This window comes from Nyctereutes procyonoides, unplaced genomic scaffold, assembly GCF_905146905.1.
Source record: "Nyctereutes procyonoides isolate TBG_1078 unplaced genomic scaffold, NYPRO_anot_genome, whole genome shotgun sequence".
Taxonomy (NCBI): Eukaryota; Metazoa; Chordata; class Mammalia; order Carnivora; family Canidae; genus Nyctereutes; species Nyctereutes procyonoides.
Genome location: NW_026575046.1, coordinates 51,791,708 through 51,809,615, shown reverse-complemented (window position 1 = coordinate 51,809,615; position 17,908 = coordinate 51,791,708). Strand labels below are relative to the sequence as shown.

Here is a 17,908-nt window from a genome sequence, read left to right as displayed (position 1 = left end):
GTATCATGTCATCTGCAAAGAGGGAGAGTTGGACTTCTTTTTTTTTTTCTTTTAAAGATTTAATTTATTTAATCATGAGAGACACAGAGAGGCAGAGACATAGGCAGAAGGAGAAGGAGGCTCCTTGCAAGGAGCCTGATGTGGGACTCGATCCCAGGACCCTGGGATTTTGCCCTAAGCTGAAGGCAGATTCTCAACTACTGAGCCACCCAGGTGTCCTGAATCTTCTTCATTTTTTAAAAATATTTCCCTTATTATAGAGTTCTGGTTTGACAGTTTTTTCTTTCAGCATTTTCAGTCTGTCGCTCCATTGTCTTCTGGCTGCAGAATTTTTAATGAGAAGATGATGATAATTCTAACTTTATTCTTCTGTTTGTAACCTATCTTTATTGGTGACTGTCTTCAATATATATATATTTTTTAATTACCAGTTTGAATATAATGTTTAGGTGTGGATTTTTTTTGGGTGGGGTAAATGGAATATATATATATATATATACTCACACACATATATATGTATCAAGAATTAATCAAGGGTTGGATGCTTAACTGACTGAGCCACCCAGGCTCCTCATGGTCTTTAATAGGTTGAGGTATTTCCTCTCTAAATCTACTTTGTTGTGAGTTTTTATCATGAATGATGTTGAATTTTGTCAGGTGCATTTTCTTTTAAGATGATCATGATTTTTATCCTACATATACACACACACACATATATATATATGTACGTATTTTTTTTAAAGATTTTATTTATTCATGAGAGAGAGAGAGGCAGAGACATAGGTGGAGGGAGAAGTAGGCTCTTCGCAGGGAACCCTATGCAGAACTTAGTTCCTGGACTGGGATCACGCCATGAGCAGAAGGCAGATGCTTAACTGCTGAGCCACCCATGCATCCCAAATACATGTATTTTTAATAATCTTTCTGTATCTGTGATTTGTAGTCTTTTATTAACTTTTGAAAATTCCCAATTTTGTTTTATTAAGACTTTAGTTTTTTAGGGATCCCTGGGTGGCGCAGCAGTTTGGCGCCTGCCTTTGGCCCAGGGCGCGATCCTGGAGACCCGGGATCGAATCCCACGTCAGGCTCCCGGTGCATGGAGCCTGCTTCTCCCTCTGCCTGTGTCTCTGCCTCTCTCTCTCTCTCTGTATGACTATCGTAAATAAAAAAAATAAAAAATAAAAAATAAAAAAAAAAAGACTTTAGTTTTTTAGTTTTCAGTTCAGAGCAAAATTGAGTGAAGAAACTGATTTTCCGTTTACCCCCTTACCTCATACGTGTAGAGCTGCCTCTGGCAGAGTGGAACATTTGTTATAGTCGATGAACATTCAGTGACATAATCACCCTAAGTCCATAGTTTATATTGAGGTTCACATTTGGTGTTATCCATTCTGTGGGTTTTAACAAATATATAATGACATGTATCCATCATTATGGTATCATGTATCATACATTTTCACTGTCCTAAAAATTTTTTGTGCCCTCCCTATTCATCCATCCCCTTGCTAATCTCTTACAACCACTATTAGATGTATATAATATCTCATTGTTGTTTTAAGTTGCATTTCCCTGATGATATACGATGTGTAATATCTTTTCATAAGCTTATTTGCTATCTGTATATCTTTTTGGTGAAGGTCTTCTACTTAATACATCTATTCAGGACTAGAAAGTTCCCTTTCAGCACTGCTTTTGCTGAATCCCACAAATTTTGATAAGCTGTGTTTTATTTTTTCCACTTGCAATTTCTTGGATCCATGTGTTATCTAGAAGTGTGTTTTTTAATCGCCATGAGTTTTTGGATTTTCTCGTTACCTTTTTGTTACTCATTTCTAGATTAATTTAATTGTAGTATGAGAGTAGACATTGCCTAATTTTTATTTAAATTTGTTAAGGTGTGTTTTATGTGTCTTAACAGACCACATTTGGTGACAGACCACAATGTTTTATGTGAGCTTGGTATTGGTTGGAATAACCTATGGATGTCAGTTACATCCATTTGATTGATGTTGTTAAGTCCAGTTATACTCTTACTGCTTTTCTGCCTGCTGGATCAGTCCATTTCTGATAGAGATGTTGAAGTTTTAAAATATGATAGTGGATTCATGTATTTCTCCTTGTAGCTCTATAAGTTTTTGCTTTACATAACGGCATTTACATGTTAAGGATTGCTATGTCTTCTTGGAAAATTGACCTCTTGGGCAGCCCAGATGGCTCAGTGGTTTAGTGCCACCTTTGGCCCAGGGCCTGGAAACTTGGGATCGAGTCCCACATCGGGCTCCCTGCATGGAGCCTGCTTCTCCCTCTGCCTCTCTCTCTCTCTCTCTCTCTGTGTGTGTGTGTGTGTCTCTCATGAATGGATAAATCTTAAAAAAAAGAAAGAAAATTGACTTCTTTATTATCATGTAATGCCCTTCTTTATACCTGTTAACTTTCCTTGCTCTGAAGTTGGCTCTTTCTGAAATTAATGTAGTTACTCCTACTCTTTCTTTTTTTATTATTTATTTATTATTATTTTAAAAAAGTTTTTATTTATTCATGAAAGACACAGAGACGCGGAGACATAGGCAGAGGGAGAAGCAGGCTCCCTGCAGGGAGCCCAATGTGGAACTTGATCCCTGGAACCAGAATCACACCCCCAGCCAAAGGCAGATGTTCAACCACTGAGCCACCCAGGTGTCCCTTTTTTTTTTTCTATTTTTTAAAGATATATTTGTTTTTGAGAGAGAGTGTGTGTGTGTGTTCTCTTCATGATTGCAGAAGGATCAGATGAAGATAGAGAATCTCAAGTGGACTCCCTGCTTAGAACCATCTAAGGGCTCTGTCCCATGACCTCGAGATCATGACCTGAGCCAAAATTAAGAGTAGGATGCTTAACTGTCTGAGTCACCCAGGTGCCCCTCTCCATCTTTCTTTTGATTAGTGTTATTGTGATATATTTGTCCATTTACTTTTTTTAAAAAAAAGATTTTATTTATTTGAGAGAGAGGATGAGAGAGGGCAGGGAGAGGGGCAGGCTGAGAGGGAGGGAGAAAACAGGCTCCTCACTGAGTGGGAAGCCAGAAGTGGGGCTTGATCCTAGGACACTGGGTTCATGACCTGAGCTGAAGGCAGATACTTGACCAACTGAGGCATCCAGGCACCCCCATTTACTTTTGTTTTCCATATATGGTCTTCATTATGCTTTTTAAAAGATTTATTTAAAGAGAGCATGCAAGTGGGGGGAGGGTGAGAGAATCTCAGGCATACTCCTTGCTGAATGCAGAACCTGATGTGGGGCTGGATTCCAGGCCCTGATATTCATGACCTGAGCCAAAATCAGGAGTTGGATGCTTAACTAACTGAGCCACCCAGGTGCCTCATGGTCTTTATTATGTTGAGGTATTTGCCCTCTAAATCTACTTTGTTGTGAGTTTTTATCATGAATGATGTTCAATTTTGTCAGGTGCATTTTCTTTTAAGATGATGATTTTTATCCTTCATTTTATTGTTTTGTTTATTGAAGTATAATTAACATATAATGTTCTGTTAGTTTTAAGTGTACAGCATATTGATCCAGCAATTCTTTTTTGTTCAACAATTTTTTTTTTTTGTGAATCTTAAATTATTATTATTTCTTCCTGTCGCTTACACCCAAGGATGGGGCAGAGGAGAGGAGGGAAGAGGAGAGGTGGGAATCGCCTCTCCTCCTAATTGTTCAACAATTCTTTACATTACTCAGTGCTTACCACAATAAAGTGGTCACCATCTGTTACTATACAACATTATTATTGACTATATTCCCTATACTGTACCATCTTTTTAAATCTGTAGTTGCCTTTATATTTGTTTATTTTTAAAGATTTTATTTATTCATGACACACAGAGGCAGAGACACAGGCAGAGGGAGAAGCAGGCTCCCCGTAAGGAGCCTGATGTGAGACTTGATCTCAGACCCTGGGATCATGCCCCAAGCCAAAGGCAGATGCCCAATTGCTGAGCCACCCAGGTGCCCCTCCCCTGCCTTTTATGGTTTTAACTGAGTATCTTATATGATTACATTCTCTCTTTTTTTAATATTTATTTCAGTTAGAATTCTCTTTTTTTTTTACAATTTTTAGCGATTGCCCTAGAGTTTGCAATATACATTTACAACTAACCCAAATCCATTCTCAAATAGCACTGTAATTCATAAGTATTATGTGTACTTTATAATAAGAAAATAATGCTAATTCCTCTCATTTCTTATATCATTGTTGTCATTTCACAAATGCAGACACCTGTATAAAAATAAGATACACAAACATACACAGATACATTGTTAGTATTAGTTTTTTGAACAGTTTTCTGTTAGATTAAGAATAAGAAAAATAGGGATGCCTGGGTGGCTCAGTGGTTGACCATCTGCCTTCAGCTCAGGTCGTGATCCCAGTCGAGTCCCGCATAGGGTTCCCTGCAGGGATCCTGCTTCTCCCTCTGCCTGTGTCTCTGCCTCTCTCTGTGTGTCTCTCATGAATGAATAAATAAAATCTTCAAAAAATAAGAAAAATAAGTTTTTATTCTACCTTCGTGTATTCCTTCTTTTTTATTTTTAAAAATATTCCATTTATGTATGTATGTATGTATGTGTTCATGAGAGACCCAGAGAGAGAGGCAGAGACACAGGCAGAGGGAGAAGGAGGCTTCCTGAAGGGAAGCCCAATGGGAGACTCAACACATCCCTTAAGTATTCCTTCTTTAATATTCTTCCTTTATATATGTATATCTGAGTTTCTGACCTGTGTCTAAGGAACTTCTTTCAACATTTCTTGCAAAGCAGGTCTATTGGCAACAAATTGCCTCAGTTTTTGTTTAAGAAAGTCTATTTCTCCTTCAATTTTGAAGAATAATTCACAGGGTAAAGAATTCTGTATTGGTAGATTTTTTTTCTTTCAATACTAAGTATTTCACTCTCTTTTTGCTTGCATCGTTTTTGAGAAGTCAGATGTAATTTTTTTTTAAATTTTATTTATGATAGTCACACACAGAGAGAGGCAGAGACACAGGCAGAGGGAAAAGCAGGCTCCATGCACCGGGAGCCCGACGTGGGATTCGATCCCGGGTCTCCAGGATCGCGCCCTGGGCCAAAGGCAGGCGCCAAACCGCTGCGCCACCCAGGGATCCCCAGATGTAATTCTTATCTTTATTTCTGTATAGTTAAGGTATCCCCACCCCCATCACTTCTTTTAGGATTTTTCCTTTATCTTAGATTTTCTGTAGTTTGAAAATGGTATGTCTTAAGTGTAAGGTGGGTTTTCGTTTTTTTGTTGAGCTTTCTGGACCTGTGTTTTGGTACCTGACATTAATTTGGGAAGATTTTGAGTCCTTTACTGTTTTGCATGTTTCTTTTTCTCCTTTCTTTTTTCTTTATGATAGGTAGTTGTATTATGTGTTTGTTACTCCTTTTGTAATTGTCGCATAGTTCTTGGATATTCTGTTTTATTCTTTTCAGTCTCTGTTTTCTTTTTAGTTTTGGAAGTTTCTTTGATATATACTCAGTTGTGTCTAGTTTACTAATAAGCCCAACAAAGGCATTCTTCAATTTTTAGTGTTTTTGATCTCTAGCATTTCTTGGTTCTTTTGGATTCCCATCTCTATTTGTATTGTCCATCTGTCCATGCATGTTCTCTACTTTATTCATGAGAGCCCTTAGCATATTAATCATAGTTGTTTTATTTATGTATTTAAAATAAATTATGTTAAAAATTTAAATTAGTTTTTTCTTTTTAGAGAGGGTGGGCGGGAAAGACAGAGGAAAAGAGGGAGAGAGAATCTCGAGCAAACTCCACTCCTAGCACAAAGCCTCTACATAGGGCTTGAGCTCACAACCCTGAGACCATGACCTGAGCTGAAATCAAGAGTTGGACACTTAACTGACTAAGCCACCCAGGCACCTCTAATTGTAGTTGTTTTAAATTTCTAGTCTGATAATTCCAATATCTCTGCCATGTCTGGTTCTGATACTTACTTTGTCTCTTCAAAGGCAAAGACAAAACCCCTCTTTTGTGGGTTTTTTATTTTTTTCCTTTTAGAATGCCTTGTTAATTTTTGCTTGAGAGCTGGACATGATGTACATAGAAAGAAACTGTTATAAATAGGTTTTTGGTAATTAATATGTTGGTAAGGTATGAGGGTAGGGAATGTATTTTGCAGTTCTGTTGTTAGGTGTCAGTCATTCAGTGTCTGTGTCTATGGACTGTGAACTTCACAAGTGTTTCTCAGTGCCCCCCGCCTTTAATGCCCCCTGCTCTTCCTCTATGTGGGACAGGCTGGCTAGAGAAGTTTGGAAGTTGGTATTTCCCCTTTTTCAGATCAGTTCAGTACTGATAATACCCTGTCAGTGTAGGCTTTGATGACCTATTTTGACCTAGGGCATACCTTCTTAAAAAGAACCAAGTGTTTTGGCATATTTCAAAATAGTCCCTTTTCCCTCTCTCTGTGGTAGTCAAGTGGAAATTTCTTCTATATTTATTGTGAGAACCTAGTTGTGCTCTTGAAGAGAAAACTTAACAAAAATGTGGGGGTTTGCTGTTACTGAGTTTCTGTGGAGTTTTTTATTTATTTATTTTTATTTATTTATGATAGAGAGAGAGAGAGAGAGATGCAGAGACATAGGCAGAGGGAGAAGCAGGCTCCATGCACCGGGAGCCCGACGTGGGATTCAATCCCGGGTCTCCTGGATCGCGCCCCAGGCCAAAGGCAGGTGCCAAACCGCTGCGCCACCCAGGGATCCCCTTCTGTGGAGTTTTTAATGCTCAGACTTATATGCACTGAGCCTCCACTAATTTGTCAGTTTATTGTTTTTTTTACCCTGACAGTGGCAGCTTCTGCTTTTGAATCTCTGCTCTGATACACCATTACTCCCTGTATTCTCCTGTTGATCTCTTTGTCTTGGTGCAGTAGTTTGCCCTGTATCCTCCTTTTTTTGTGGATTGAAAAAGAGTTGTTGATTTTTTTAGTCTCTTCAGCTTTTTACTTCTCGTTAGGACAGAGTGGCAACTTCCAAGTTGTAGAACCAGAAATTGGTTGTATCGTCCCCATTATGTTTTCATTTGGGCATTATTCAGTTTATCATTTTTATGTTTTTGTGATTAACATTTTGATAACAACATCTGAGTTTCTTGAGTTAACATGCTATAATTTACTTAACCATTGCCTTTTTTTTTTTTTATTAAAGGCATTTAAGTCAGTGTTCCTTTAGATGATAGTATAGTGGACATCTTTTTGTGTATAGCATTGCTCTTCAGTGACTGCCTAGGGTTAATTCCCAAAAGTGGTATCACTTTGAGAATGCACATATATAAGGGTTATGACATGGTGCCTTTCAAATATGTTTTACAAATTTATACTGTAACTGGCAACATACAGATATATTAGCTTTACTGCAGTTGCAGAGCTCTATCTGATTTGGAAAAGCAAGTTCTTAGGAAAAGATTTGGGTGGGAAAATAATTTATCTTGTTTGTTTTTTTGTTTTATGAAATGTTCCCTTTCGGCCATTTCAAATACCCCCAGATTATACGGATTCTCTTGGTGGGTACGATCTAATTTTGTGATCTAATTTGTTAACAGCCTGTTTATACATCTCAGTGGGAGGCTAACCTGAATGCTGGGAGACGTTAATCGTCATAAATTATGATCAGCATAATCAGTCTCACAAATTGTGTGCTACTGTGTGTTTAGCTCAGCAGAATCATTTAATAAGCTGAGCAGGTCAATTCAGTTGAAGATTCTAAGGTTGACACTTGCTGATATTTTCCTTTAAGGTGCATGATCCGGGGAAAAGCTCTTTTTCCTTTTCTACTAATGGTTGGGTTCTTATATAGTAGAGAGATCAAGTAAAATGAATCTTAATCAACAGTGATGTGTTTTGGACTTTAGTCTCCGATCATGGTTGATAGATGAAAATAAGAGACAATAATAGTGAATGACAGTAACTAATTCTGATTATGGTTTAAATTAAGTAATGGTGGATTTGTCAAGTTATATGATTATATGCTATGAGTAATATATACATAAAAAGAATCTGAATTGACGTTTTGGATTTCTTTAAATAATACATAATGACAATATGTAATTTAATTATTAATTAATAGGGATCCCTGGGTGGCGCAGCGGTTTGGCGCCTGCCTTTGGCCCAGGGCGTGATCCTGGAGACCCGGGATCGAATCCCGCGTCGGGCTCCCGGTGCATGAAGCCTGCTTCTCCCTCTGCCTGTGTCTCTGCCTCTCTCTCTCTCTCTCTCTCTCTCTCTCTCTCTGTGACTATCATAAATAAATAAAAATTAAAAAAAATCTTTAAAAAATTATTAATTAATAGTAATTAATAATGTTGGATATTTGTATGTGCCAAGCACTATTCTCTCTTACATGTATTAAATTAATCCTCTTAACAGCTGTAAATATTTTTACCTCAAGTTTATATGTGTGTGACCCAAAACAAGTATTATAGAATCATGGTATTTACATGAGAATCCCTAAAGTGAAGAGTATAGTTAATCTACATGTATGTTCATAGCAGATTAAAAGAAGCAAAGTAAAAAGGGAGAGGGAGATTATCAAAGACCACCATTATCCAGCTATACAAGATAATTAACCTGCTGAAGTCTAGACAACTAAAGAAGCAAAAATCAAGATTTAAACCTAGGAAAACTGCTTCTAGAGCTTCCTACTTGTGTGTCAGAAAAACAGAAGCACATTGTGTTACTACATTAATTTTTTGTTCTAATGGTGGAGCAAGAGGGAAGAGTCTGGAGAATGTCAGTTAATGTAGCAAAGCTTCATCTCTCCAGAACTTTTAGGGACTAGGGTGCTTTGAGAAGCAGAGAATTAAAAAGAACTCAGATTTATGTCTTTTGCATTATATGGTTCTTGGTTCTCTTAAATTGAACATAAAAGATGTAATCAATTTTTTTTATGATTTAGTGACTTCGATAGGAATGTCTATTTCACTTTAGCTGTGTAGTACTATCTCATTTTATTGTTTGAAAAAAATTATTAATTTGAGAGAGAGTGTGACAGAACATGAGCAAGGGGAGGGGCAGAGGGAGAGAGAGAAGCAGACCACTTACCGAGCATGGAGTCTTGACGCTGGGCTTGATCCTAGAACCCTGAGATCACAACTGGAGATGAAGTCAGATGCTTAACTGCTTAACTGACTGAAACACCCAGGTGCCTGTCCTATCTCATTTTTTTTTTTTTTTTAAGATTTTGTTTAGTTTTTCATGAGAGACACACACAGAGAGGCAGAGACACAGGCAGAGGAAGAAGCAGGCTCCTCACAGGGAGCCTGATGTACGACTCAATCCCAGGACCCTGGAATCCTGCCCTGAGCCAAAGGCAGATGCTCAGTCACTGAGTCACCCAGGCGTCCCCCTACTATCTCATTTTAATTTGCATTTTCCTCATGACTAATGGTCTTTTCATGTGCTTATTGGTCATTCCGATATTTTCTTCTGTGAAGGATCTGTTTTGATCTCTTGCACATTATTTTAAAAATTAGATTGCTTGTTTTCTTATTAACTTGTAGGAATTCTTTATCAATTTTGGATATTAGTCTTTTGTCAGATTATATATATGTATGTATGTATATTGTAAATATGTAAATATGTGCCCCCATTTTGTGGCTTACCTTTTTATTTTCTTAAGATTTAAATTTTGATGAGGTCCATTTTTTTTGTTTGTTTTATGTTTTTTTTTCTTTCTAGGTCTTGTCCAAGAAATCTTGGACTACCTGAAGATTATAAAGATTTTCACTTGTGTTTTCTTCTAGAATTTTTATAGTTTTAGCTTTTTTTTTTTAAAGATTTTATTTATTTATTCATGAGAGACACAGAGAGAGGCAAAGACATAGGCAGAGGGAGAAGTAGGCTCCATGCAGGGAGCCCAACGTGGGACTTGATCCCGGGTCTCCAGGATCACACCTTGGGCTGAAGGTGGTGCTAAACCACTGAGCCACTTGGCTGCCCAGTTTTAGCTTTTATATTTAGATGTGTGATTCATTTTGAGTTAGTTTCTATATGTAGTATGAGATAAGGGTTGAAGATAATTTTTTTCATGGATATCTAGTTGTAGCACTATTTGTTGAAAAGCTTGTCCTTGTTGAAAATCATTATGGGCGGATCCCCGGGTGGCTCAGCGGTTTGGCGCCTGTCTTTGGTCCAGGATGTGATCCTGGAGTCCCGGGATTGAGTCCCATGTCAGGCTCCCTGCATGGAGTATGCTTCTCCTTCTGTCTGTGTCTCTGCCCCCCCGCTCTATATCTTTCATGAAAAAATAAATTAAAAAATTTTTTAAAAAAAGAAAATCCATTATGGATCTATTTCTGATTTTTCTGTTATATTTCATTAAACAAGCTTGTTGAGATTTTGATTGGGATTGTGTTGATTCTATAAATCAATTTGGGTAGAATTGACGTCTTATTTTCTGAATTAGTTTGGTATTAATTTTTTCTTTATTGTTTGATAGAATTCACCAGTGATGAATGTCAGATAGTTTTGGGATTTTCTTTAAGGAAAAGTTTTATAATAACAAATTCAATTTCCTTAATAGAGATAAGACTATTCAGACTTTGTGTTTCTTCTTGTGTCATTTTTCATAATTAGTGTAGTTTCAGTAATTTTGTTTCGACAAAATCAATGTTTCAATCTTTTTGTTGTTCCTCAAAGGATCCTTTTTAGACATTTTTTCCTAACCACCTGTGCCCATGAAATTTTAATACCACAGATAATGCTGTAGATCCCATTTATGTACTGATTGTGTATCTGTGTGTGTTTTGTTTTGTTGTTGTTGTTTTTTTTTTTTTTAAGTAGACTCCATGCTCAGTGTGGAGCCCTGTGCGGGGGGCTTGAGCTCATAACTCTGAGATTGAGACCTGAACTGAAATCCAGACTCAAACACAACTAACTAAGCCACCCAGGCACCCTTGTGTATCTTTCTTTTATACATAAAGAGGGTTATGATTTTCTGACCTCCAAGAACCAATTTTTGTCCATTTGGAGATGAGGTCATCCCTTTTGAGAATGCATGATCCAAGTTATCAGATTTGTTGATATGTAATTGTCCACAGTATTCCCTTATTATTCTTTTCGTGACTGTAGAATCTGTAGTATATATCCCTTGTGTTATTCATGATATTGTTAATTTGTGTTTTCTCTTTTTTCCTTAATCTAGTTAGATTTTTATAAATTTTAATTTTTTCATAGAACCAATTTTTTTGCTTCTTTAATTTTTTTCTTTTATATGGTATCTTTTTGTTGATTTCTGTTCTTTAATTTTTTTCTTTTATATGGCATCTTCTTTTTGTTGATTTCCGTTCTTCATATTTATTTCTCTTTGCTTTGGGTTAATTCCACTCTTCATTTTCTAGCTTCTTTAAGTGTGAAGCTTGCATCATTTTAAACTTTTTTTTTTTTTTTAAGATTTATTTGTTAGAACAGGGGAAGAAGAGAGGGAGAGGGAGAGCATCTTAAGCAGACTGCATGCTAAGCTCAAGCTCAATGTAAAGCTCAGTCCCAGGCCCTGAGATCATGACCTGAGCTGAAATCAAGAGTTGGCTGCTCAACTGACTGAGCTACCCAGATGGCCCCTAAACATTTTTCTTTTCTAATATGATCATGAAAACCTGTACATTTTTTTAAAATAACTGTGTCAGTTACATCCCACAATTTTGATGTTTTCATTCTCATTAAGGTCATTTCATATATAGTAGAGTCCTTTTTTTATATTTGGGATTCAGTTTTTTAGGATCCTCCATTCTTAACGATTTTATTTTACTTTAAAAAAATATTTAAGCTTTGTGCAGTGGCATTATTGCAGCCAATGAGGTTTATCCGAGGCGTGATTATTGCTAATTAAAAAAATGTTTAGGGTACCTGGGTGGCTCAGTGGTTGAGTGTCTGCCTTTGGCTTAGGTCGTGATCCTGTGTCCTGGGATCAAGTCCCATATCGGGCTCCCCATGGGGAGCCTGCTTCTCCCTGTCTATGTCTCTGCCCGCACCCCCCCCCCCCGCGTGTGTCTCTCATAAATAAATAAATAAAATCTTTTAAAAAATTTAATGTTTACTCAGTTGTGTAAGTCAAAGAGATACAAAAAGATATAGTTAAAAAAATGTCACTCTTTCCCTTAGCCCTTCTACCTTGTTCCCAACCCATCTGTATGTAACCACTTTGGATTAGATTCTAATTTATCCTTATGTCGCTCTACAAACATAAACAGGCATATAAAATACTTTCTTACTTCTTCTTTAATACACAAAAAAGCATACTGTATATAACTCTTGTATGCTTTTTTCTACTTAACATTATTTCTTTGAAGTTGTTCTATTCCTGGTCCATAGATAGTTTCTTTTTTTTTTTTAATTATATGTATGCATATCAGAGTTTATTCAGGAAGTGTCCTATGTTAGTTATTAAGTAGATTCCAGTGTTTTGCAAATTTAAACAGTGTTGCAATGAAAGATGTAATGCATATTTACTTTTTTTTAATTGGAAGTATAACACTAGAATGAATTGATAGAATTGGGAATGCTGGATCACAAGTGTAGTTTGTTAGATATCAAAATCTCTCTATAAGTGTTACACAAAATGGTGATATTCTAATTCTGTCATTTGTTTTACATTTATTAGTTGGAATAATTCTTTATTTTTTAATAAATTTTAAAAAATTTAAAAAAGAAAAGGGAACCCTGGGTGGCGCAGCAGTTTAGCGCCTGTCTTTGGCCCAGGGCACGATCCTGGAGACCCAGGATCGAATCCCACGTCGGGCTCCCGGTGCATGGAGCCTGCTTCTCCCTCTGCCTATGTCTCTGCCTCTCTCTCTCTCTCTGTGACTATCATAAAAAAAAATAAATAATAAGTTTTGAACTTTTTTTTTTAAGATTTTATTTATTTATTCATGAGAAACACAGAGAGAGAGAGAGAGAGAGAGAGAGAGAGAGAGAGAGAGAGAGAGGCAGAGACGCAGGCAGAGGGAGAAGCAGGCTCCATGCAGGGAGCCTGATGCGGGACTCAATCCTGGGTCTCCAGGATCAGGTCCTGGGCCGAAGGCAGCACTAAACCACTGAGCCACCCGGGCTGTCCTGGAATAATTCTTTAAAGAGAAACTTCTCTTCACCTATTTGGTTACTCTGTAATGTAAGCTTGTATTGGAAGAGTGGGATACAAGCTTGATTCTTTTTTATTTACCTGTTCATCCACCAAATACCATATGATTTCACTCATATGTGGAATTTAAGAAAGGAAACAAATGAACATGTGGAAATGGGGAAAAGAAAAAAAGGAGAGAAGGGAAAAAAGCCCTAAGAGACTCAACAATAGAGAACAAACTGAAGGTTGATGGAGGAAAGTGGGTAGGGGTTGAGCTGGATGGGTGATGGATATTATGGAGGGTACTTGTTATGATAAGCACTGGGTGTTGTATGTAAATGATCAATTGCTGAATTCTCCAGAAACTAATATTGCACTGTATGTTAATTACCTAAAATTTAAATTAAAAAAAACTTGTAAAAACAAAAAACAAAATAGGTGATCCACTAGCATTCTTAAACAGTGACCAGTTAGTTGTGTTTTTTTTTTTTTTTTTGTTTTGAAGATTTTATTTTTAAGTAATCTCTACACACAATGTGGGGCTTGAAGTCACAACCCCAAGATTAAGAGTTGCATGTTCCACCAACTGAGCCCACCAGGCACCCCACAACGGTGGTTTATTTTAAGTGCCCTTTTCAATTCATAGATTTAAGCATATTTGATGTCTTAATACATTGCATTTATTATTATTATTGATATTCCAGTTTGCTCAATTTTTGGTTGGTTAGAACTTTTTAGGGTTGGCTACTAAGTTCTTTTGATACGACTAGTAGTGTCTGATAGATACTTTACTCACAACAGATATTCTGGCTCATCTTCTACATTTATTTCATGCTTCAGACTTGGAATCAGCTGTTGTACTTTTGTATCAGCCATGGTACCTTTCTCCAAGGTACCCCAGTTGCTTTTTTTTTTTTTTTTTAAGATATTTTTATTCATTTATGACAGACACAGAGAGAGAGGCAGAGACACAGAAGGAGAAGCAGGCTCCATGCAGGGAGCCCGACGTGGGACTTGATCCCAGGTCTCTAGGATCACACCCTGGGCCGAAGGCGGTGCTAAACCACTGGGCCACCGGGGCTGCCCCCCAGTTGCTTTTAATGAGAAATAGTGTTTGGAAATCACATTCGGGACACTAGGGATGTTCTTTTCTGCTGGGCAAATCAAAGGATTCTGAAGAGTAAAATTCTTCTGGTTAAGTGTTGAGTACAAAGGGATGTGATATGTAGCAAAAAGCCCTGGAATGGGAGGCAATTCCTTTATTCATTTATCATCAAGTATTTATTGAGTATCTGTCAGGTGCCAGGCACTCTTTTATACACTGGATACACAGCAGTGAACAAAACAGGCAAAAACTATGCCTTTATGGGAGTTTATAATCTAGTTAACCCAGGATACTTACAGAAAGAACGGTTACTTATCTTGGCCAACACCTTACCTTTTGGGTCTTTCCTCATTTATAAGATTATAAAATTGTACTAAATGGTCTGTAGTGTTTTCACTTGAAAAGTTTAATAATTTGTTTCTTCTACGCTTATTCAATGGTTGTGGTGTTCCTCTCCTCTCTTTTTCTTATCCTCTTACAGAAATGACAGAAGAGGAACAGTTTGCTCTGGCTCTCAAAATGAGTGAGCAGGAAGCTAGGGAGATGAACAGCCAGGAGGAGGAAGAAGAGGAACTCTTGAGGAAGGCCATTGCAGAAAGCCTGAATGTAAATATGCTATGTTGAAAAAGTTTGTGAGGATTGATTAGCAATATATATATATTTTTACTTCTGCAATATTACAGTTGCATTAGGAACTAGCTGTAGTAATTCGTAGGGTTTTCAACTAACAGATATTTCCCATAATAATTTTTAAAGTGCTTGTCAAATTGCTGGTGAACCCAATTTGAAGTGTTTTGTTAATTTCATATGAAAGAGTTTTCTTCCACCTCACAGATTTTCAGTACATGGTTTAAGAGAGCTATAGTAATTGGCAACTTCTGAAAAGAGTTATCACGTCCCGAGCAACCAAAAGGGAGCAAGATAAGGTGCTTATCTCCCCTGTTCTGGTGGGGAGCAAAGGCAATTAGCAACTAGAGGTGGGTTTTGGAAAAAAGAATGAGCAGTTTAAAATTTTTTCAGATAATGTTAAATTGTGATTTGAAAATATGTGTAGTTGAAATTATTTTAAATGTAAAGGATATTTTCCAGTGTCAGGGCCTGAGCCATCCTTTATGCCATTCATGTCTCTCTATTAGAAAAGGATTTAGTATAGTGATCTAGTATAGCATTTTGCACATAGTAGGCATTTGGTACACATTGTGGAAGTCATTGAATTGAGCATCTCCGTTTTGGAAAGGAGAATCTCGTAGGGGACAGTGGCCTCCCTGTTTTGTCCTTCCTGTGACCCTTCATGTATAGCTATCTTAATAATAAACCTGGTCTGGTGTGGGATCACTTGTTTCAGAGTTGCCGACCTTCTGATGCTTCTGCTACCAGATCTCGACCTCTGGCCACTGGACCATCTTCACAGTCCCACCAAGAGAAAACAACAGACTCTGGGACCACTGAAGGCATGTCTCCCTGTTCTGACTCCTTCCACTCATCAAGTATAACTATATCACAGGGATCTCATGATGAGAGTAGATATACAGAAATGCCCCACATCCCTTTGATGGTATTAAAGAGGTTAAATCTGAAAGTAGTTGAGATCTAACTAATATCCAGCATGCTTATATCTCCAAGGAAAAGTCAACATTTGGTTAAACACAAAGAAGAGCCTTTTACCCACATTATGTAATTCTTGGTAAGCGATAACTTACCAAGCCCTCTTAATAAAGAACAGTTTGTCCTTAGCCCTACTTTTTCTCAAATACCTACAGGCATATGGCAGCTGGTACCTCCATCACTGTTTAAAGGCTCACATATCAGTCAGGGAAACGAGGCTGAGGAAAGAGAGGAGCCTTGGGACCACACTGAAAACACTGAAGAGGAGCCGGTCTTTGGCAGCTCAGGAAGCTGGGATCAGTCAAGCCAGCCAGTGTTTGAGAATGAGAACGTTAAATGTTTTGACAGATGTACTGGCCACTTGGCTAAGCACACACAGTGTGAGAAGCCACAGGAAAGTACTGGGAGGGGTTGTGCTTTTCACAGAGCTGCCCAGGGTAGGGGGGACATGTCTAGGCACTGTCTGCCTACCCCAGGAGATACCAGAGGTCTCCAGGATGTTGGGGGCACTGTACACTACTTCTGGGGTATTCCATTCTGCCCTGCTGGAGTAGACCCTAACCAATATACCAAGGTCATTCTCTGCCAGTTGGAGGTTTATCAAAAGAGCCTAAAAATGGCTCAGAGGCAGCTCTTTAAAAAAAAAGGGTTTGGGGAACCAGTGTTACCTAGACCTCCTTCTCTGATCCAGAATGAATGTGGCCAAGGAGATCAGGCTAGTGAAAAAAATGAAGGCATCTCAGAAGATATGGGAGATGAAGACAAAGAGGAGAGGCAGGAGTCTAGGGCATCTGTCTGGCACTCAAAAACCAAGGATTTCCAAGAAAGCCCAATTAAAAGCTTGAAAGAGAAACTTTTGTTGGAGGAAGAACCAACAACCAGTCATGGTCAGGTAAGGGTCAGTGATGCTGTGATTAAGGATGATTTATTCACAGTTTAAACAAGGATTATTATAGCTATTTGTTCTTTTTGTGGTCTTTCTGATTTTTAAAGTAACACGTGCTCGCTATGGAAAATTAGGAAAGTACAGAAGAGTGTAAAGAAGAAAAATTATCTAAAATCTCAGCACCAAGAGGCAATCATCATTATTTCTATGCATTTGAAAATATTTTTTCTTTTAAATTTTTCAACAAAATGAAGACTCTTCTGTATAAGCTGTTTCTTTTCCCCACTTAATAGTTTGTTAGATCTTTTTAGATCTTTTCCTATTTATTCAGTATACTTGAAAACATTATTCTCTCACATGGATGTACCATAATTTATTTTTTTGCGTTTTAAGAATTTTATTATTTCTACAAAGTTTTTGAGTAGGCAGGTAGTAATATTCATATGACCAAGAATTCAGAAAGATGTCAATGAAAAATCTGTCTCCTATCCCCTTCCTAAGCCAACCAGGTCCTTCCTTGAAGTCAGCTTGTATTATTGGTTTCTAATGTATCCTTCTGAAGTATTTTATGTGGTACAAGCAAATGTGTATACATCCTCTTTTCTTCGTTTTTTTTTTTTTTACACAAATGGTAGCATAATCTACACATTACTCTGTACGTTGCTTTTTTTCACTGAAATATTTCTGAGTTCATTTCATAACATACATACATAAAGAATTCCTTCCTTTTTTGGATATGTAATACACCATGTACGGATGAGTTTATTTTATCCAGTGCCCCTATTGGTGGACTTTTAGGTTTCTGATATTTTACTATTATAAGTAGTATTACTATTTATATTATAAATAGTAATAAATAGTAATTATAGTAATAGTATTTATAATAATCAGAGTACTCATTACTCTTGTATGAAGATGTTTTATCCATGTGAGAGATATTTGTACAATTTCTTGTAGATGTGATTGGTGGCTCAAAGGATATATGCATTTGTAATTTTGTTAGCTATTGCTAAATTGCCTTCCATAGAGGTTGTATAAATTTACACTCACAAGTGTATGAGTACTAGCTTCCCCATACCCATACCAAATCAGTACTATCAGGACTTTCTGTGATCTTTGCCAAATCTGAGGAATGAAAAACACTCTCAATACAGTCTTAATTTGCACTTCTCTTATTGTGTGTGCAGTTGAAACCCATTGTATTTCCTTC

At 37.3% G+C, this 17,908-nt stretch overlaps 1 protein-coding gene and 1 pseudogene across 2 annotated transcripts in view; both read left to right on the top strand.

Moving 5' to 3' along the window:
* Positions 1-17,908, top strand: part of UIMC1 (ubiquitin interaction motif containing 1) — a 129,587-nt gene that overhangs the window by 55,826 nt on the left and 55,853 nt on the right. Inside the window, exons 4-6 of one of the 2 annotated variants that reach the window (XM_055325006.1) lie at positions 14,689-14,813; positions 15,553-15,658; positions 15,968-16,704. In XM_055325006.1, coding sequence (XP_055180981.1) covers positions 14,689-14,813; positions 15,553-15,658; positions 15,968-16,704 — 968 coding nt within the window. The remainder of the gene's footprint in view (positions 1-14,688; positions 14,814-15,552; positions 15,659-15,967; positions 16,705-17,908) is intronic. The other variant, XM_055325005.1, reaches the window with a different exon arrangement.
* On the top strand, positions 11,808-11,932 carry LOC129510047 (U4 spliceosomal RNA; annotated as a pseudogene).